General features: G+C 39.9%; 2 protein-coding genes across 3 annotated transcripts in view; one reads left to right on the top strand and one right to left on the bottom strand.

The window, feature by feature from the left end:
• LOC106822844 (olfactory receptor 6C2-like) overlaps nucleotides 1-23,076 on the bottom strand; it is a 153,361-nt gene that overhangs the window by 20,419 nt on the left and 109,866 nt on the right. The gene's annotated exons all lie outside the window — the stretch shown is intronic.
• Nucleotides 10,184-12,015, top strand: LOC123279980 (olfactory receptor 6C4). Its single transcript, XM_044756393.2, has one exon. It carries the CDS (start codon nucleotides 10,399-10,401, stop codon nucleotides 11,326-11,328), a length of 930 nt encoding a protein of 309 aa, XP_044612328.2. The 5' UTR covers nucleotides 10,184-10,398; the 3' UTR covers nucleotides 11,329-12,015.

Consider the following 23,076-nt stretch of genomic DNA (forward strand, 5'->3'; position numbering starts at 1 on the left):
TAATATAAAATCTATATCCTCCAGATGGGCAGAGGAAAGAGAAGACCACATGGGGAAAGAGTTGACTTCTTTGCCATGATTCCTTTTCTGAAGACTCACTTTGCCCTTGGGAATGTCACTAACAAGTGGTGCCCCTCTCATTGCTTCAGGACACCTCTTTGCTCTTCAGCACTCTGGCCCTATGATAGACTCAGACTCTATGCTTATTCCCCCAGAGAACAGTTATTATCAGGCATTAATACTTAACAAGGATTAAACGTGACATGAGGAATAATTAAAACTTGGCCTTTACATGTGGATATTCTTAAAAGTTGAAAAGTTACATCCATCCATATGAGTTTCCATACAAGACTGCCTCCCTGTGTTGCTGCCTTTGAGGATCATGTCAAAGAAGCCATTTCACCACCTTCCAGGAAGCCCTTGAATATTTTTTTATTTCTCACATTTCCTACCTATTCACTTACCCTTCCCAGCGATTTGGACAATATTGTACTTCTCAGAAGTGTCAGAGCTGCAATCTAACCCAGGTCAAACCGGATCCAAAGTTTAAGTGTTTCCAGAAAAGCTGTAATTTTAGGATTTGGGGCATCCTTAGTCAATTCTGATAATCACTAATTAATTAAAATGTTAGCTTTTCAAATGTTTCTTAGTCACAAACAGTATCTCCGGGGTATCAGGGTTTCTTCAATGACTGACTCGAACGAAATTTCCCCATGAGACACCAATTATTTTGTAATATTAATGTCTTTTATGTGATGCTTTAAGATATTCCCACGAAGTACCTTAAGAGCTGTTTCCCTCTGTGCTTAGAGAAGGCATCATTTCTACTAAAGAGAGTTGCCACAATGTGACAGGATTTATAGACAGCTGTATAGAAAGAGGCAGCTGACCTAGGCCTATGGGATAAATGGTTTGACTGAGTGTCAGCAAGTAAGCAATGTGTGCTCATGCAGAGACTGCTCTGCTAGGCTAAGACATAAGGGTTTCCTGAGAGCCACACTTCTCCCCACTTAGTGCCTCTACTGTTCTCTTCAGCTCCTCTACCTGCATAACCCAATGCCTTCATGCTGGCCAATACCCTGACCCCCATTCATATCACTGGCTGGTGCACCATTACACATCACAAAAATATATAATCTGTGTCCTCAATTTGGAGGAAATGGCTGGAATGAGATCTGTAAATGACTTCACATCACTGTTTGAATGATTACTGTAAGCGGAAAATCGTTAGTACAAAGAAATTATATTTAATACTGGAGTTTAAGCCATCACTGTTTTCCTTCTTGCTATGAAGGACAATTTTAAATTATGAAGAGCTGCTATTATTTTTCTCTTTAGAGATAAAAGCATTGCTTGAATCCTCCATAATAAAATGAGTACGTATTCACTTACTACATTCGTCTAGAACCAACAGAAAAGTGTAGGAAAACACGGAAACTCCCCTGCAATCACATCACACGCATGTTCATCATTACTAACCTTTGTCGTATTTATTTACAACCTGTTTGTACATATACAATTATGTAATGCTGCTATTTGTATTGTATAAAATTATATTATATTTTAAATAATATTTGATGTTTTCCTCGCTTAACCTCACTTTATCCATTCAATTCGTTTTTTTCATTTTTTTTTAATTTTTTTTGAGGAAGATTAGCCCTGAGCTAACACCTGCAGCCAATCCTCCTGTTTTTGCTGAGGAAGACTGGCCCTGAGCTAACATCCGTGCCCACCTTCCTCTACTTTATATGTGGGACGCCTACCACAGCATGGCGTGCCAAGCGGTGCCACGTCCGCACCCGGGATCTGAACTGGAGAACCCCGGGCCGCCAAAGCAGAACATGCGAGCTTAACCGCTGCACCACCAGGCCGGCCCCCATTCAATTATTTTTAAAGCACTTACAATGGATTTTCCTCATGTCATTAAATATTCTTCAACAACAATTTTACTTCTTATCATATCCCTTCATGTAAGAAAGAAAATTATGAAATTAGTACTTCTAATATTGAACATTAAGCTTGCTTCAATTTGTTATATAATAATGTATAATGTTTTAGAGAACATTCTTGTATATAAATATTTTTGTCAGATTAATTTCACATTTAAAAACTGGTCAAAAAGGAAATATTGAAGAAAGGGCTTCCCATACTTACTGCCAAACTAGTCCTTTATAAAATGTGTCCCAGTGTACATTTTCACCATTTGTAAGTGAGAATCTCTGTTTCCCATAGCATTTATTATTATTTGGGATATCATTTTTAATATTTAATATTAATTATTTGGGATATTATTTTTAATACTTGTACTAACAAAATAATCCTAACTATTAATTGTTTTGTTGGTATTTTTCTTATAAGTGAGGTACACCACTTTATTCTAAATGGTCATTTAAGTACAAAATCATCATCATTATATTTCCCTGATGATATTGTTTTAAATATTAACAATCATGTACTTATTTCACACTTTTATGTGAGTTATTTTACTGAATGCACCAGTAAAAGAACAATTAACATCAGAGGCTCAAATCCTAGAATGTAATCTAAGCCAATTAATGTGACTTTAATTATTATGGATTTTTTTAGGACTGAGGCAACCCAAGGGATGGTCTGGAAATGTTTGAGGGTAAGTTAAACAGCCATACAGCAGGAAGTTTTAAATGGGTGGTTGCCTCTTTGAAGTTATTCCTATCCCTCATGTTCTAGGAGTCAATGAAAAAGGGGGAAATATTTTTTTATATCATTTTTAGGCCCCTCTCATTAAATCATTACACTGTGGCCGTGACTACACTCCCCAGTTGTTGTATAGCTCATCTTGTCCTTAACTCCGACCTCTTCCAAGAGCACTGCTCAAGAGTCATGTTCATATTTATTGTCATGTTATAAGAAGAACAAAGTGGCAGTTCCAAGATTACTCTTCAAATCCTCTCTGAACATAAAGGTACTTCTTGGACTTCGATTTTCTAGCAGAAATATCTAAATTCGCTGCCTTTACCCAGAGACTGCTTTTACAAATGCCAAGGTTCCAGTTCCCAAAATTTTAGGTACATAAATGAAGTGACAAACATTTCATACTTACCTTCTGGTTGTTCCTCATCACTTTCTGGGAAATTGAACCCAAAGTCCCTTCTTGGATCTGAGAAACACGAGGTGCTAACGGCTATAATTTTGGGTTAACTTCCGCATACTTTTAAGCCCCACATGCTCTTCCAGGAAGGGTGCCTGCAAATGCAAGGTGGTATGCAACGGCGTGGAGAACAGCACCCTTTGCTCCTATCAGCACCAAGTCTGAAGTGGAATCTGGTGAGAGTTCCTGTCTCTCATTAAACTATTAAATAATATCTCCCTGAATTCTGTGACTGAAGAATGGACAATAACAGCAAACAAATGCCAGCAGCTCTCCCGGCTGTGGAAGCGATGATGGTCTGACCTCCCTGTGCAAAGAAATAGATTGCTCTACAAATTTTCATTAATAGAAATGGCATGTGCTTTATTGGATTTATCTGCTTAAGTGCACAGGGAATAATTAAGTGAAAAACAAAAATGTCCTTGGTGACCTTCTTCAAACTACTAATGAATCTACAGTGAAATTAACTGTGGCAAAAAAATAAAAAATAAAGAAAGAAGAAATATTAACCAGCATTTATGGGGCAGTGTCCACAGAGATAAGAAATGCAATCATAATGGCATCAGTTATAGCAAAAAAAAGAAAAGAGAAAACACTCATATGATGAAATGATAATCTGATTCTCATCATGTTCTCTTTACATTGTCTAAATGCTGGGGGCCTTCTGATGATTTCCGTTATAGGGCACGCTCATATAACCTACTGAAGTCAGTCCTCCCCAGATTTCTGATCATTAGTTCTTAAAATGTCTTATTTCAATGAGAATTAATGTTTGTTTATTTCATTCTACTGATCATACAGTTCATCCTCGGGTCCTATTAAAGTAGAACTAATTAGGTATTCATATATCCATTAATCACTGCTATTTCATAACTCAACTACTGCTATTTCACACTCAAAACATGCAGGGACCTTGTTAAACCCACAGGTGTCATTCTGCTTAAGAAGAATGCGAGATCCTAGTGTATTGTGTTCAGTATCCACCATATTATCATAAGCCCAGAGATCACCCCTACCCTTCCACAAGGCTCGGCAGTGCCAGCTTTTCATAAAGCCTAGTAGCTGAGAACTAGGAAGTCTGAGCTGGAGCCAGAGAATCAACATGTGCATGTAACTGCCTGGCTCATAGCCCCTCTCCTCATCCAAAATGAATACGAATTCCATACACTCTCATAGCACTGCAGCCATCACACTCACAGTGGAAATGCCTTCAGATCTTTACAAATGTGGGTCAGTTATTGAGAGAGAGGGCAGGCCCTCAACAACAGTACTACTGGAGCTGTGCCCCTCAACTGGGTGGTGCTGCTGGCTGCACTCCAAGTTCAGGAGGGGCCCCAGACAAGGCTCGCTGTGAGACAGGGCCTCAGGTTGTGCTCTGTGATTTTGTGGGGCCGTAGGCTGTGCCTGAGTTTGGGCAGAGCTACAGGCTGGGATTACCAATTGGGTAGTCTATTGGCTCTCCTCTGCTGTTGGAGGAGGGCATTGGCTGGGCTCTCTGGCTGGAAGGAGCTTCCAGCTGTGACACTCAGTTGGGTGGGGCTGGAGACTGTGCTCTGTGAATGGGCAGGCTCACTGGCTGTGCTATCTGCCTGGGTATGTCCACAGGCTGTGTTCAGCAATCAGGCAGGGCCAAAGGCTGACCTCTGTCGCTGGGTGGAGTTGTAGGATGGGCTTCACGGCTGGGCAGTACTTAGGTTGGACTCTGAGGCTACCCAGGGTGTCCATTCAGGCTCCCTGGTTATGTGGGATCAGGGGTTATGCTCAGCAGTTGGGCAGGGATGCTGGCTTGGGTCCCTGCTATGGAAGGCTGTTGGATGGGCTCCAAGCTCCCTGGGTTCTCTGGGTGGGATTCCTGGTGGGAAAGGACTGGAGGATCTGCTCAGCAGTCGGGCAGGACTTCGAAATGGGTGGGCCATAGAATGTTCTCCATGGCTGCCAGGCATCTGCTGATGGTCCGCCCAATGGGGTGGGACTAGAGGCTATGCTCAGTAGTTGGGTAGGGTTGTGAATTTGCTTCCTTGCTAGTGAGTCAGAGGATATGCACCTTGGCTGCTGGGTATCTATGGTCACACTTCCCAATGGGGTGGGACTGGAGCTTATGCTCAGTAGTTGGGCAGTCAGTGAACTTGCTTCCCTGCCCAGGCAGGGCTGTAAAATGGGCCCCATGGCTGGTACAACCCATTGGTCAGGAACACCAATCATGTAGAACTGCCAACCAGGCTCTGGCCAGACAAGGCCATCAGCTCAGCTTGGCCAATGAACAGAGCTACTGACTGGGATCTCTGCTCAGACACCACTGCTATCAGGAACAAAGTCCTCCAAGGAGTGAGCAGTGGTTGTTATAAGCCCCATCCCCTTCTCCATCTCTATCTGACCCCTGGTAGTCTAGTCCCACAGATTCCCCGCAGTAATCCTCATGAGTCGAGACTCAAGTGGGCCTTCCAGGAAGTGTTCTGCAATATTGATGAAGCTTGATATCCACTTGGGGCTTGTTTTTTCCCACTGAAGAAACTGTAGGCCTAGACGGGCCCTCTTGGTGCAGTGCTGTGCCAGCCTGCGGAGGGGTGATGCAGTTAAAGTGAAACCACTCTTCTTACCCTTCTAATATGGTCCTAGGTCTCTGTACTCTAGGGAGGTGCTTCAGCCACTATCCCAGGTTCTGAGATTTTCACAATGGTGACTAGTCTATGGACAGTTGATATTTGGACTTTGTGTGAGGGGGATTGGCTTGGGAATAATGTATGGCACCATCTTGTGGACATCACTCTGCTAGACTTTTAATATTGAGAGCTCTAGAGTGCATAATTTTTTGATAACTTTTAGAGCTTTAGTACACGATCTTTAATTACGCTCCAATTTTTGCAAGCTAGCTATTAAAGTATTCCTAGTAAGTGGAACTTAGAATACTCATCATGAGAAGACCATATGGATAAAGATGTAACTTTATTTATTTTCATTTCTATTGATGACGTTGGGTATTTTGGGAATCTACTCTCAGGTGCATGCATTGATTGAAGGAACCATTTTACATAAAATAAGCAAAAAGAAAAACTAAATAACTCGATTTTGGTTTTCTGATTATAAGATAAAAATGTTCCTGAAGGAAGCTTAGATTGGTGAATCTATAGAATACAAAGAAATCATACATTTGGCAAATTCATAAAAGTTACTCATGAGTTATTCAGATTTAAATTCAACTTAGCATCAAACATCAATAGCATCTTACTTCTTGGTGAGAAATCCAATCCATTTTATTGTGTCTTTGAAGATTTCTGTCCCTTGTTTGTTTTGAAGGGTATAAATAAATGGGTTAAGCAAAGGGGCAACTGAAGGAGTGAGCATCAACATGACCTTATTAATGGCTACTCCTTCCTTCCCTAAAGGTTTGATGTGGATGAAGATACAGCTGCCATAGGTGAAAAACCTGAGGATGTGTCAGTATGCGTGTCAGAAATCCAAGCCAATTTATCAGCCTGTTCATTGCAATGAGTCTCTGAAGACTGAATTTTAGTTTAAGTAGAACAAAAGTGACCTTGACTAGTATTTTGGGTATCTGTGAGGCAAGAAATTCTCAAAGTTCCTTACCCCATTGGAGAGGAGGGAACACCTTGGGTAAGGAATTGTTGCTGCCACTGGTCAGACCATATGACTGTATCATTGACAATAGTCCAAGAGTCTATAAGAATGTGCAGAAGGGGCCAGTTGTTTGCCTGGACATCCTCTCATGCTAAGATGACTGTGCTGACCCTTTGGTATCATCTTTGATTAAGGATGTCCCATTTAGGGAACGGAATGCAGCAGCTTTTTAGTGGGCTCCATTGTGTATGATGATGGTGCTGACATCTAAAGGATACAAACTCCCTTTCCTGATCACTCAGTTGTTCTCAAGGGGCTCCCTACGTGGCCAATGGATATGGGAGAGGGTGACCTCTTCAGGCACCATTGCATCTAGCAAAGGACTGAGGACATGGAAACCACTTCTTCTTATAGGTGGGACATGCCAGAGGCCCCATTTTTGGCTGTAAAAGCAGCAAGTTCATTTTAATAATGAGGTGTCTGTGGCCATGCCAAGTTTGGGGGTGCTGCCTCAATGATCCAAGGCATAATGGACAACAGGGTGCAGAGAGTCACAGGCTCAGGACTTGTGGAAGCGTTTCTCTCAAGAAGGACCCAGTATGCAGCCACAGTTGCCACCCTAATGGTGTGGGGTGCAGCCAAGGAAGATAGTTTCTTGCACCAGAAACCCAAGAACAATTTGTGGCTGCCATGGCTGATCCAGGGGCTCCCGAGGGTAAGAGAGGAGGTTGTTGAAGCCTCTACAGTGAAGGCCTTTCTGGGTGGGACACTGCTTTGAGTGCCTTTTTATTTCAATTTCGACAGGTTCTGGAGTCTTTTGTTGCTGGGTGGCCCATTCAAAGTGAGCCAGTTTGTGAGGAACAGCATAGTGGAGTTAAATAAAATTTGCAAATGAGGAACACGTCGCTTCTGAAACCCAAATGAACACAGTAAAGGCTGTGTCTACTTTAAAGTAAGAAGTGCTGATGAAAGTGAAGAGTTGGTTGCTTACTGCATCAGGTATGAATCACCCTTGGGCCAATGAGTAACATTCAGAAATTATACTGAAGTAGCAGGACCGTGAGTTTTACAGGATGCAATGGCCCAACTCTGATTGGAAAGTTCTGTGACAAGCGTTTGTATAGCCCATGTGAGTGCATCTTTTGAATTTCCATGCAGGAGGAGGATGTTCTCAATACAATGCCATTTCTGTGTTCCTAGATAAGTTGGATGTGGTTAAGATCTTGCCTGCAGAGTTACATGCATTGGTAGGCTGTTGAAATATCCCACTGGGAGGCAAGTGAAAATGTATTGCTCCTTCAAAGGTGAAGGCAAATTGCTTCTGAAAGGCAGTAGAGCTAGTCATAGAATAGGACATATTAGTCAAATGTATAACACCAAAATATTTCCTAGTTGCTGATTGGATGGAGTATTAATTTCAGTAATATTAGGTATGCAGGTATTAATGAAGGATACCATGGCATTAAGGTTGTGGTAATGCACTGTGAAGTGACATTGTGAAGGCAGGGGTAATCCACTGTGGAGTGATATAAATGAATTATATCAGGTTTGAACACTAGCTAAATTGGGTTATTAAAGGGAGAAATAATAGGAACAATGACTAGGCCAGGCATACCAATCCTCAGGGGTCTCACGTCATTGCTCTCAGCTTCGCTAACCTCAAGGCTGGGGCAGATTCTCTCATGGAACCTGTATCATGCTCTCTCTGGACCTTCTCTCCTCAGTGGTATGTTTACAGCTTGTTCTCACACTTGTCAACAATTGAGGTTCACTTGCATCTTTTGAACTAGGGTCCACAGGGCATCTTTAGCTTCTTCAGGAAATTGATCCCCAAGTACATGTTCCAAAAAGAGCAGATAAAACCTGTGTCGCTCTGGCTAACATAGAAACTGCAAATAAGCCCGTACTCTGCCTTCTAAGGACTTCACAATAATCTCCCTTAGAACAGAAATATTAAGGAAATTTCAGTTTATTAGATTCCTCACTTCTAATTCTATCATTGCTGGTGCTAGGGGAGGTTTTGCTTCTTTGTTTTTCTTTTTTATTACACATGTGAAAGACCATGTCTCTCAGGAACTATGTTTGGCTTCAGGTTTGGATTCATACAATGGAAGGTAATATGCTTCCTTCTTAGTTAAGCCCCACAAACTTGGGAACTTCCATTAAGAGAAGGTACAAGCGGATGGGAGCCAATAGAAAACATGTTACATTTAATTGTCCTCAAAGACTCACATGGCTCATCTCAACTTTCGCTTACCTCTTAGAAACAACAAGATAAATAACCCACTGCAGTCATTCAGATCGTCAGGAGTGTGAGCACTGTATGTTTTTAAAGTCGCTGGTGTTATTATTCTATAAATGTGGATCATGAAATCAATCAGTTGTGAAAATCTGGATGAAATGCAATACTTGCCAAAGACCACAGGTGAGTACAAACAGGGAAGGGAGGGTTGTATTGGATCCAGCTCAATGTTCACCATCACCTGATGCCTCCGAAAGCTGTATGGAATAATGGGGGGATTGACAAGAATGATTGTCAGGGTTTGATTTTTCTAGCCCATATTCATGTGAATTAGACGGCCCGCTTATATTGTCCTTGTCTCTTAATCAGAAAAATCTAAAGATGCACACAGTACCACCACCAAAGCTTCTTTCCTTGAGGATTACCAATTTATCTACAAAAGACTCTTACTGTCAGAAACATGGATATCCCTCTTCCTGATTTCTGTATGGCAAGAATAGAGGACAGAAAAGCTTGAGGCATGACAAACTGTCATCCTGAGTTTGCCATTGAGGACTCTTTAAGAATTTGTGCAAAATCCACTCTGAGATGCTGCCTGTGGGTCTCTCAAGATGTCTTTCCTCAGAGATATAGCCCAAATCATTGCATTGGAGGCTGTGAACATGGCAAAGAAACAAATAAGAAAATGCTAATTAATATGATTTATTGATGCCTGGGCCTTGTTCATGTAGACAAAGAGGCTCACAATATACAGTGAGATATGATTGAACCAAAGATCTTAAAGTCCTAAAGCCCTATTACAAATTCATCCTAAAAAAGAACTGGGGGTGTATAAAAAAATCAATTATGTGTCAGGATCTTCAGCATTATATGCATGGGGAAATTCCCATTGGTTTCTGAAACAAAGAAGGCAGATATTTGAACAGTAATGAAGGTGAGGATTGATGGCAGATAGCCAGTGAAGCATCAATTAGTACAGGGAGGGGAAAAAAGAACAGAGAGGGAAAACGGCCCAAGGAAGGCAAAGGAAAGCACAGAACAAGAATCAGCTAGAGATGTTTCTACCAAGAGCACAGCAGTAACAGAGATTAAGAGAGTCAGAGGAAAGTGACTTAAATGTGGAGATTTCACAAACATTTTGGGGGGAAAGGATAGGTTCAAAAATGTATGCTTCGGAAAAAATTTTGAGTAGTTATTCTGTAACAGATTCTGTTAAGTACCCAGAAAGAGATTGATCTGAGGAATCACAAAACCTTTAAGAATAAGGTCACTTACTTAGAAGATATGGGGCTTCCATGGAGCCAAGTCCCGTCCAACGGATGGTTTGGGCCAATTGAATAGAGTAATATATGACCTGATCCTGTGGATTACAATCAGCTTTATCTCTCCCACCTGAGAAACTTTGGTTTTCATCATTCTCACCATTTTCCTTTAGCTCTACTAAAGGTCAACAATGAAAAACAAGACCACATTTACTGAGTTCATTCTGCTGGGCCTCACAAACCAACCTGAGCTCCAGGTGGTGATATTCATCTTTCTGTCCCTCACCTACTTGCTTAGTGTCCTAGGAAATCTGACCATCATCATTCTCACTCTGGTAGACCCCCACCTCCAGACCCCCATGTATTTCTTCCTCCGGAATTTCTCCTTCTTAGAAATTTCCTTCACATCCATTTTCATTCCCAGATTTCTGACCAGCATGACAACAGGAAATAAGGTCATCAGCTTTGCTGGATGCCTGACCCAGTATTTTTTTGCTATATTTCTTGGGGCAACAGAATTTTACCTCTTGGCTTCTATGTCCTATGACCGCTATGTGGCCATCTGCAAACCCCTGCATTACCTGACCATCATGAGCAGCAGAGTCTGCATACAACTTGTTTTCTGCTCCTGGCTGGGGGGATTCCTAGCTATCTTGCCCCCAATCATCCTGATGAGCCAGGTGGATTTCTGTGCCTCCAACGTGCTGAATCACTATTTTTGTGACTATGGGCCCCTCCTGGAGCTTGCCTGCTCAGACACAAGCCTCTTAGAATTGATGGTCATCCTCTTGGCAGTTGTGACCCTGGTGGTTACTCTGCTGCTGGTGACACTTTCTTATACATATATTATCAGGACCATTCTGAGGATCCCTTCTGCCCAGCAAAGGACAAAGGCTTTTTCCACTTGTTCCTCTCACATGATTGTCATCTCCCTGTCTTATGGCAGCTGCATGTTTATGTACATTAATCCCTCTGCAAAAGAAGAAGGTGCTTTCAACAAAGGAATGGCTGTGCTCATTACTTCAATTACTCCTTTATTAAACCCCTTCATTTATACTCTAAGAAATCAGCAAGTGAAGCAGGCATTCAAGGACACCATCAAAAAGATTGTGAAGCTTTAAAAAACAGACTATATTTCAATGAAAATATATTTCACTCAATAAATGTGTATTGAGTGTCTACTATTTTTCAGATGCTGAGCTGGCCTTTGAGGATAAAAATATGAAAGGCACAAGAAATATGTCCTAATTTCAAGGAATGTACAGTCGAGTGTGGTGTAAATGGGTATAAACTATAAATTTTTGTAATAAGTTTACAAAAATAAAATAACTTGGTAAGTGTTACTAGAGAAAGATGAATGAAAATCCATAAAAAGGACAGTTGGAAAGAGTTAACTTTTCTGGAAATGATTTGAAATTTTGGAGGCAAAGTATATTGCTTATTTACTCAAATAGGAAGTCAAGAATTTGGAGTGAGAAAGAGAGGCCAGATCATGAAGGAATTTAATTACAACCTATGTAGTTAGCTGGACATTGGTGAGTCAAAGAAGTTTTGAGAAAAGAAGCGACATTATCCGCGTTGTTTTGAAGGAACTCTAGAATGGGCGCTGTTCTTCACGGAGCCCTGGAGACTATGCTTTTCTCAACATGTCAATAATTTTGATTCTCCTTTCCTTTTTCATTTATCTTTAAACTGTAGCCATCTTTCCATCTTTCCATAAAGGAATAATTTTTTTTTAATTAAGTTAATGATAGGTTACAATCTTGTGAAATTTCAGTTGTACATTAATGTTTGTCATTCGTGTTGTAGGTGCACCACTTCACCCTTTGTGCCCACCCCCCACCCCACCTTTCCCCTGGTAGCCATTAATCTGTTCTCTTTGTCCACATTTTTAAGTTCCTCATATGAGTGGAGTCATACACAGGTTATCCTTCTCTAACTGGCTTATTTCACTTAACATAATTCCCTCAAGGTCCATCCATGTTATTGCAAATGGAATGATTTTGTTCTGTTTTGCAGCTGAGTAGTATTCCATTGTATATACGTACCACATCTTCTTTATCCATTCGTCTGTTGATGGGCACTTAGGTTGCTTCCATGTCTTGGCTATTGTAAATAATGCTGCAATGAACATTGGGGTGCATAGGACTTTTGGGATTGCTGACTTCAAGCTCTTTGGATAGATACCCAATAATGGAATAGCTGGATTGTATGGTAGTTCTATTTTTAATTTTTTGAGGAATCTCCATACTGTTTTCCATAGTGGCTGCACCAGTTTGCATTCCCACCAGCAGTGTATGAGGGTTCCTTTTTCTCCACAACCTCTCCAACATTTGTTATTATTAGATTTAGATATTTTTGTCATTCTAATGGGTGTAAGGTGATATCTTAGTGTAGTTTTGATTTGCATTTCCCTGATGATCAGCGATGATGAGCATCTTTTCATGTGCCTATTGGCCATCAGTATATCTTCTTTGGAGAAATGTCTGTTCATGTCTCCAGCCCATTTTTTGATTGGGTTGTTTGATTTTTTGTTGTTGAGTTGTGAGAGTTCTTTATATATTATGGATATTAGGCCTTTGTCAGATATATGACTTGCAAATATTTTTTTCCCAGTTAGTGGGTTGTTTTTTTGTTTCAATCCTGTTTTCATTTGCCTTGAAGAAGCTCTTTAATCTGATGAAGTCCCATTTGTTTATTCTTTCTATTATTTCCCTTCTCTGAGAAGACATGGTGTCTGAAAAGATCCTTTTAATACTGATGTTGAAGAGTGTACTGCCTACGTTTTCTTCTAGAAGCCTTATGGTTTCAGGTCTCACCTTTAGGTCTTCGATCCATTTTGAGTTTATTTTGGTGAATGGTGGAAAAGAATGGTCAATTTTCATTCTTTTACATATGGCTTTCCAGTTTTCCCAGCACCATTTGTTGAAAAGACTTTCTTTTCTCCATTGTATGCTCTCAGCTCCTTTGTCGAAGATAAGCTGTCCATAGATGTGTGGCTTTATTTGTTGGCTTTCAATTCTGTTCCATTGATCTGTGCACCTGTTTTTGTACCAGTACCATGCTGTTCTGATTACTGTAGCTTTGTAGTATGTTTTGATGTCAGGGATTGTGATGCCTCCCATTTTGTTCTTTTTCTCAGGATGGCTTTAGCAATTTGGGGTCTTTTGTTACCCCATATGAATTTTAGGATTCTTTGTTCTAATTCTGTAAAGAATGTCATTGGGATTCTGATTGGGATAGTGTTGAATCTGTAGATTGCCTTAGGTAGAATGGACATTTTAACTATGTTTATTCTTTCAATCCATGTGCATGGAATGTCTTTCCATCGCCTTATGTCGTCATCCAATTCTCTCAGACAGGCCTTGAAATTTTCATTATATAGGTCCTTCACTTCCTTAGTTAAATTTACCCTGAGCTATTTTATTCTTTTTGTTGCAATTGTGAATGGTATTGTGTTCTTGAGTTCTTTTTCTGTTAGTTCGTTATTAGAATATAGAAATGCTACTGATTTATGCAAATTGATTTTATACCCTGCAACTTTGCTGTAGTTGTTGATTACTTCTAAGAGTTTTCCAATGGATTCTTTGGGGTTTTCTATATATAAGATCATGTCGTCTGCAAACAGTGAGAGTTTCACTTCTTCCCTCCCTATTTGTATTCCCTTTATTCCTTTTTCTTGCCTGATCGCTCTGGCCAGAACCTCCAGTACTATGTTAAATAAGAGTGGTGATAGAGGGCATCCTTGTCTCGTTCCTGTTTTCAGGAGGATGGCGCTCAGTTTTTGCCTGTTGAGTATGATGTTGGGTGTGGGTTTGTCATATATGGCCTTTATTATGTTGAGGTAGTTCCCTTCTATGCCCATTTTGTTCAGAGTTTTTATCATAAATGGCTGTTGGATCTTGTCAAATGCTTTCTCTGCATCTATTGAGATGACCATGTGGTATTTATTCCTCAGTTTGTTGATGTGGTGTATCACGTTGATTGATTTGCAGATGTTGAACCATCCCTGTGTCCCTGGTATGAATCCCACCTGATCATGATGTATGATCCTTTTGATGAATTGCTGAATTCTGGTTGCCAAAATTTTGTTTAGAATTTTTGCATCTATGTTCATCAGTGATATTGGCCTGTAGTTCTCTTTTCTCGTGGTGTCCTTGTCAGGCTTTGGTATCAGTGTGATGTTGGCCTCATAGAATGTGTTAGGAAGTGTTCCATCCTCCCTAATTTTTTGGAATAGCCTGAAAAGGATAGGTATTGAATCCTCTCTGAAAGTTTGGTAGAGTTCCCCAGGAAAGCCATCTGGTCCTGGGGTTTTATTCTTTGGGATGTTTTTGATTGCTGTTTCAATCTCTTTCCTTGTGATTGGTCTGTTCAAATTGTCTGCTTCTTCTTGAGTGAGCTTTGGGAGATTGTAGGAGTCCAAGAATTTATCCATTTCCTCTAGGTTATCCATTCTGTTGGCATAGAGTTTTTCATAGTATTCTCTTATAATCCATTGTATTTCTGCAGAGTCTGTTGTTATTTCTCCTCTTTCATTTCTGATATTGTTTATTTGAGTTTTCTCCCTTTTTTTCTTTGTAAGTCTGGCTAGGGGTTTGTCAATTTTATTTATCTTCTCAAAGAACCAGCTCTTTGTTTCATTGATCCTTTCTACCACCTTTTTCATTTCAATAGTATTTATTTCTGCTCTGATTTTTATTATTTCTCTCCTTCTGCTGACTTTGGGTTTTATTTGTTCTTCCTTCTCTAGTTCCGTTAGGTGTACTTTAAGGTTGCTTATTTGGGATTTTTCTTGTTTGTTAAGATGTGCCTGTATTGAGATGAATTTTCCTCTTAATACAGCTTTTGCTGTATCCCATATGAGTTGGTATGGCATGTTATCATTTTCATTTGTTTCCAGGTATTTTTTTATTTCTTCTTTAATTTCTTCAATGACCCATTGCTTGTTCAGTAGTGTATTGTTTAGTCTCCACATCTTTGTGCCTTTCACAGCTTTTTTCTTGTAATCAATTTCTAGCCTTATAGCATTATGATCAGAGAAGATGCTTGTTATTATTTCAATTTTTTTAAATTTGTAGAGGCTTGCCTTGTTTCCAACATATGGTCTATCCTTGAGAATGTTCCATGTGCACTTGAGAAGAATGTGTATTCAGCTCCTTCAGGGTGGAGTGATCTATATATGTCTATTAAGTCCAATTGTTTTAGTTTTTCGTTTAGCTCCACTATTTCCTTGTTGATTTTCTGTCTGGATGATCTGTCAATTGATGTGAGTGGGGTGTTGAGGTCCCCTTCTATTATTGCATTGTTTTTAACATCTTCCTTTAGGTCTGTTAATAGTTGCTTTATGAACCTTGGTGCTCCTATGTTGGGTGCATAGATATTTATAAGCATTCTTTCTTCTTGATGAAGTGTCCCTTTGGTCATTATATATTGTCCCTCTGTGTCTCTCTTTACCTGTCTTATTTTGAAATCCACTTTGTCTGAAATAAGAATTGCAACACCTGCTTTTTTTTTTTTTTTTTTTTTTTTTTTTTTGCTGTTATTAGCTTGAAGTATCGTCCTCCACCTCTTCACTCTGAGCCTCTGTTTGTCCTTGGGGCTGAGGTGTGTTTCCTGGAGGCAACAAATTGTTGGATCTCGTTCTTTAATCCATTTTGCCACTCTGTGTCTTTTTATTGGAGAGTTCAATCCGTTTACATTGAGAGTGATTATTGATGCATGTGGACTTAATGCTGTCAATCTGTTGCTCATTATCTGGATTTCCTGTGTTTCTCTTCCTGTGTTCTTTAGCCTACCCATTTAATACTACAATTTCTTATGCTGGGTTTTTTAGATTTTTCCTTATTTATGTTTTGTGGCTCTGTTCTGTTTTTTAGTTTAGTGGCTACCCTGAAGTTTGTATTTAGAATCTCGTGTATAATATAGTCTATTCTCTGGTGGTCTCTTACTTACTTGGCCTAGACTGATTTAGTCCCTTTGCTTTTCCCCTCCTAAATTATTATTTTCATTTCTTATTCCAACTCGTGTTATGAGTTTGTAGTTAGAGTGATAAGATCATCTTTGCTATGGTAGTTTCCTTACCTTTATCCTACTGCTATAGTTGAATATTTGCTATCCTATTCTGGTTCTTTTTATCTGTCTCCCTACTCTGTGGTTTGTGACCCCTTTCTCCCTTTTTTCTTTTTTCAAGTATGAGAGCCTTCTTGAGGATTTCTTGTAGTGGAGGACTTTTGGTTACAAATTCCCTTAACTTTTGTTTGTCTGGAAAAGATTTAATTTCTCCCTCATGTCTAAAGGATATTCTTGCTGGATAGAGTATTCTTGGCTGAAGATTTTTATCTTTTAAAGTTTTGAATATATCACTCCATTCTCTCCTAGCTTGTAAGGTTTCTGTAGAGAAATCCACTGAAAGTCTGATAGGAGTTCCTTTGTAGGTTATTTTCTTCTGTCTTGCCGCCATGAGCATTCTTTCTTTGTCTTTCATTTTTGCCACTTGTACTACTATATGCCTTGCAGTGGGTCTTTTTACATTGACAAATCTAGGAGATCTGAAAGCTTCCTCTACACAAATTTCTCCCTCAATCCCTAGATTTGGGAAGTTCTCTTCTATAATTTCATTAAGCACACTTTCGGCTCCATTTTCCTTTTCCACGTTCTCAGGAATTCCTACGATCCTTAAATTCTTTCGCCTCATTGAATCCACTATCTCTTGGAAATTTTCCTCATTTGTTTTAATTCTTAGTTCTCTTTCTTCCTCTGTCTGGAGCCATTCAGCCTGTCTATCTTCAATTATGCTAATTGTCTCTTCTATGGTGTCTACACGAGCATTCAGGGAATCCGTATTCTGTTTTATCTGGTCCATTGTGTTTTACATCTCTAGTAATTCTGTTTGATTCTTCTTTATAATTTCAATCTCTTTTGTGAAGTAACTCCAGAACTCGGCTTGTTTCTCTATCTTTCTCTCTACCTCATTGAGTTTTTTTATTATAGCTGCTCTGAACTCATTTTCACTCAGTTTACCTATTTCCAATTCCTCAGGACTTAATGTGTTTTTATTGTTTTCCTTCTGGTCTGGGGCTTTTATAAATTGCTGGATGGTAGAGGGGAAGTTTTTTCGCATGGTGGTAGAATTCGGTTGCAGTTACAGCCTGTCGCCACTAGATGGGGGTCAAGAGCCACGCGTTCTGAGCTCTCCGCCTTCGGGCCAGATGGCGGCGCCCAGCGTGGGTTGCCGGGGGGAGGGGCGGTTTTTCTCCTGCGCCGATCTGGATTCGGATCAGTTCTGTTCTCTGGTCTCCTGGGGTCCTGGGTTTATGGGGTTCCCACACACGGAAGCTTTCCCCCATCAGCAGGTTTCCACTGTACCGGCGGCGGGAGTCCTGGACAATCCCCTGGTCACGCGGCCCCTCCCCTGCTCCTTCCCGCACCCGCGGCAGCGATCCCAGACCCGAGGTGAGGGAGCGAAGTTCTCTCCTACCCCGTTCCAGCTCCTCCGAAGCCAGAAGCAGTGTCTCCGTCCTCCGTATTTTTGATACTGTAGGTCTCTGACGTCCTGGCATTAGGTTTATTTTGCTGAAATTCAAGTTTGTTCCAGTCCTTTGTTGTAGTTTGGAGGGGGGCAAGTCCCGGGTCAGCTCACCCTGCCATTTTGCTTCACCCACCTCCATAAAGGAATAATTTTTAAAAAGATATACATTGGTCTACTTTTCTCCAACTGAAGAAAAGTTCTCAAGATTTTGTCAACTTACACGTCCATTTTCAGTAGTTAGTTTTACAAGAGGTTTCTAGAGTCAAGGTTACAAGCCTCTCACTTCTCCTAGACAGGCTCACTCATTGCTTTACATAGCTGACATCTTTTTAACCCACCGCCTGAGATATCCCACTCTCTTTCTTTGGTAACTTCTGATGAATTTTTTTTCTATTGTGATTTCATTTTCATCTTTTTGTTTACTTTTGTTAGATGTTAGAAAGGACAAATTCTGTGATATTGCTCAATTCTTTACATTTCCCCAAATTTTTGCCTTTGTTTTTAGCATAAGCTATAGATGCCTGTTTAATAAAGTGAAAAAGAATATAAAATATCAACACAGTTTAATATCTAGAATGTTCCAAATTGTGACTCTTAGCAATCAACTGAGAATAGACTTCCCTACCAAGAACTCCACACATGGATCCAAGGTAACAAGTTGAATTTGAAGGTGGTTGTAAGGCCTCAACTTCAATGGTCCGAGGACATTTTGGAAATCTGAGCACTTGCGCATAGTTTAGTTCTATCCTAAAGTGCTGTAGAAGGCTGGTTACTGTTTGGGATACAAATGGATCATCACCTGGTGTGTTCACATGCTTTATATGTGGTAATAATGTTGAGTGGAATGCTGCTTCTGAGGCATCTAAGGAACAAGCTGGATCGGACTGATGATGGAAAAAAATTTCCAGAACTACAGAAAATATTGAAGAGTGTATAATATTTTTAATAAAAGGTCTTTTATGTAAAGCCATTGCTGTTTTGAACATTGGGGTATCTTTGGTGGCTAAGCCAGAGATTAGCGCTGACTTTCAATTTATTCCAAATTCATTGAGCTACTATTAATTCATAGAGAAATATTCTTCAACAGCCATATCTGAATCATTAAGATCCCGCCGATCCACATTTCTACCAAAACCTATGATGAAGTGGAAGACAGTGCCATAATGTGCTTAAAAATGCAGGCTTTAGTTCAAATCCCAGATTCTCAACCTTCTACCACAGTCTCCTTGGGATAGTTACTGACCTCTCGAAGGCTTGGTTTTCTCAACTCTGAAATGTGGATAGTAATAGTGTCTATCTTGTAGGATAGTTTTGAGCATTTCACGAGATAATATGTGTAAAATATTTAAAAAGCCGTTACTTATTGGGTTAATAAATGATATCCATTATAACAACATGATAATAGTACAGTACCCTTTTAAAGAAACTAGGTCTTAACTGGTTAGACCAGGTATTAAATTGATTGGTTTAGTATAACTGGGACTGTAAACATGTTGGCTATTCTACTTCAAATCCCTTTCTAGCAAAGCCTGTTTATTTCCATTCCTCTTGTGTCCAGTTGCATCCGTGGACAGCCAGATCAGTGAAGGCCTTCCGCATTCTACAGATAAAACAGATCAGAACACTTGGCAGCAGGTTGTTAGGACTGGGCTACCATCAACTCCACGTGCTCTGCATATCTCTGAGTATGCTGAGGCAAGGAAGAAGAGTACTTGGTATGAATCGAAGTTCAAGAACACTAGCCAAGTCTTGATCCAGCCTTCATAATATAAGCATTTAGAAATGAATTTGGGAAGGAATTCATCACCTTCTAAATGAGCTTGTCCAAAGACAAGTCATGCTCCCCTGAAACTGTTCATCTAAGCTGGCTTTGTGTTAATGCATACTTGGCAGGTACTCCATGTCCTAGCTAAGCAAAGGAGTGATGTTAATGATTCTGCAGCTGGGCTCTTGAAATGTTCAGTGTCAAAATGTGTAAATGTTTGGGGTTTTATCCCTCCTAGCACCACTGCAGACAAGAATCAAAAACGCAGCTTTACCCACCTGGCATTCTGAAGATGCTATCAGAGCAGAGCTAAGTGAGGAGATAATAAAACAACCAGGGCTGGTCTGTCCCTCTTGGGCATTTGTTCTTCTCTCCTCTCTCCCTAAGCCCCCAGAGGTTGTGGACTTACAGATTCCAAATCTAAACAGGTAGTCTTCTCCAAATGCTGTGTCTTGGAACCAGTTTAAAATAAAATTCAAAAGAAAAAAGAGAATTTTTCAAGAAGGCAAATAAGGTAAGAACAGTTCTGTAACGATTTGGGCTCTCTGGCCTTAGGATCATCTTTTCCATTTCTTTTAATTCATTCAGAATGTCACAAACTAGGGCTTAATCTGCTCACACATATCACTAGACAGTATAGCTGAAGCTACACAGAGGTCATGAGTTCAGAAGTCAAAATAATCACCCATCTGAGGAATAGATCCACTGCAGGAGTGGAGAGGGGGCATGATCACACACCAGACAACATACGATACAAAGAATTATTATTGGAACAGAAACATCAAGAACTTGAAATAAGTATAATTTATTCAGAAAGATAAAAATCACACTGGTAAAAATAAGGACAAAACATATAAATAACTAGGTAAAAAATACTGTTGAAAAACCTAATGATGGAAATAAAGAACAAAACAGATGAAGCTCATACCGAGAGAGATAAAACCAATACAAAAATAGTGATAAACTCTCTGAGATCAGAGATCTGATAAACTCTCCTATACAGCAACAGAAAACAATAAAGTGATTAGATTAGATAGGTAGGTAGGTAGATAAATAGTCACCAAGAAACAAGAGCAGATGCCAAATAAACCTAGATAACAAGAGTTACAGGTGAAGAGAAGGGGAAAGAAAAAAGAAGGAAATAATAACATAGTTCCTTTAATAGGGAAAGACGGATATCTCTGAGTATGCTGAGATGAGATAGGTAAGGAAAATAGACACCTTAAGAAATCAGACATTTAAATGTGACAACACTTCAGAAGGATTGCCATACAAAGATCACATCTGAAGACACTTTCAGAAGAAATACTCAAATAAGAGAATAAATAAATCCAGAAGGATGATGCAAATAATGTGAAATTTTAAAATGATTATATTAAATAAATTATATTAATTATATATATTATATATAATATAATAAATTATATTAATCATATAAAATATACTTTTATCTTTTAAAAAGTAAGACCCAAAGAAGAGTAAAAGACAGAAAATCTATATTCATTGCCAGAACTAAAATTCTAGAAAACATGTACATGGTGGTGTTTTGAAGAAAGTCCAAAGTAACATACACACAAAGAATAATAACATATTTGCTGTCATCCAAGAAAGAAAGAAAGATATAAGTTTAAGAAATCCTTAGATTAAAATGAGTAAGGATGAATCTTAAGGTATCTATCCTGAAAATAAAATAGAATTTATAACTTTTAAATCAACAAAATAAAAAGTATTCATCTAATGAAAGATACGCATAAAAAAGTAATAACAAGTAGAATAGATGAATATACAGAATAAGATGGCAGAAATCAGTGCTACTATATAGTAATTATAAAAACAATATATCTGTGTATCCCGCAATAAAAAAAACCACAGATCCTCAAATTAGATTAAAAATAGAAATAAGTAAACCCAGGAATGTGTTGCATATAAGAGACACTTAAAGCAGGATATTAAAAGGTTGAAAATAAAAGGAATGAATGACATCGTAAACATGGCAGAGTAGGTTTTCTACTGTCTTCTCAAAGAATACCAATTTTGACAATCACTCATGGACAAGAGTGCCTTTGTGGAAGTCTGAGGGTACACTGGAGAAATTCCAGCAGACCACGGGAGCAGAAAGAAACACTGGAGATTGAATGTTTGAAGAGGGTAAGAGGAATAGTTTCACTTTGCCCACATCATCCCTCCTGCAAAGTGGCACATCTCAGCGCCAAGAGAGACTCTATAGGTCCATGATTTCTCATGTGGGAGAAAGTGAGAGTGTGAAAGTGAGCGCCTTGTTCCCCAGCTGTGTGGAAACCACCAAAGAGGTACATTTTTTTCTTGCCTCATCCAGAAATCTGAGTTGCAAATTGCAAGATTAGGGGGCAGTGAGCAGCCAGGAGAGTAGCAGCCAGGGCTCAGAGGGAGCAACCAATGGGAGGTGGGTCCTACTAACCACTTTGAGGACTCCACCAGGAAGCCCACCAAGGAGTGTTTGGAATCCCTCACCTGCGGATCCCCTCAACTGATCCACAGGCACCCCCAATGTTCCACGAGCCTCCCAGCCTGTGGCCAGCTCCCTGTGCATTCCCCTGACAGTGGTGAGAGTGAGCCTTTGCAGATGGCTTGTTAGCATGTGCAGAAAGCTGGCCTGACTCTATGGGACTGGAAGAAAGCACACAGTCTTGAACATTCTGGCTTCCATTGTTTCTACCAAGAAGTATGCTGTCCTCACGTTTTCTCACTTTTATGTAATGAGATTTTGGTGGGGGGCGGGGGGGGGTATGTTGAGGAAGATTGGCCCTGAGCTAACATCTGTTGCCAGTTTTCCTCTTTTTGCTGGAGGAAGATTGTCTCTGAGCTAACATCTTGGCCAAGCTTCCTCTATTTTATATGTGGGGTGCAGCCACAGCATGGCCTAATAAGTGGTGCGTAGGTCTGCACCTAGGATCTGAACATGTGAACCCCAGGACGCCGAAGCAAAGCAGGCAAACTTAACCACCATGCCACCAGGCTGACCCCTGTAATTAGATTTTAAAAACTCTCCGTGAAGCAAGTATAAAGGGAACACATCTCCACATAATAAACGTCATACACGACAAGCCCACAGCTAGCATCATACTCAATGGTGAAAAGCTGAAAGCCTTTCCTCTGAGAGCAGGAACAAGACAAGGCTGACCACTCTCACCACTTCCATTCTGGTAACAATTAGGTAAGAAAAAGAAGTAAGAGGCATCCATACTGGAAAGGAAGAGGTAAAAGTGTCCCTATTTGCAGATGACACGATTTTATGTATAGAAGACCCTAAAGACTTCGTCAAAAAACTGTCAGAACTGATAAACATATTCAGTAAAGTTGCAGAATACAAATCAATACACAAAAATCTGTTGTGTCTCTATAACTAATAGCAACCTATTAGAAAGAGAAATAAAGAAAACAATCCCATTTGTAATTGCATCAAAAAATACCTAGGTTGGGGCTGGCCCTGTAGCCGAGTACTTAAGTTCACGTGCTCCGCTTCAGTGCCCCAGGGTTTCACCAATTCTGATCCTGGACATGGACATGGCACTGCTCATCAGGCCATGCTGGGGT

Source organism: Equus asinus, chromosome 22 (assembly GCF_041296235.1).
Source record: "Equus asinus isolate D_3611 breed Donkey chromosome 22, EquAss-T2T_v2, whole genome shotgun sequence".
NCBI lineage: Eukaryota > Metazoa > Chordata > Mammalia > Perissodactyla > Equidae > Equus > Equus asinus.

What these genes read in the sequence shown, in the direction of transcription:
- LOC123279980 (XM_044756393.2), top strand. Translation starts at nt 10,399, where the DNA reads ATGAAAAACAAGACCACATTTACTGAGTTCATTCTGCTGGGCCTCACA.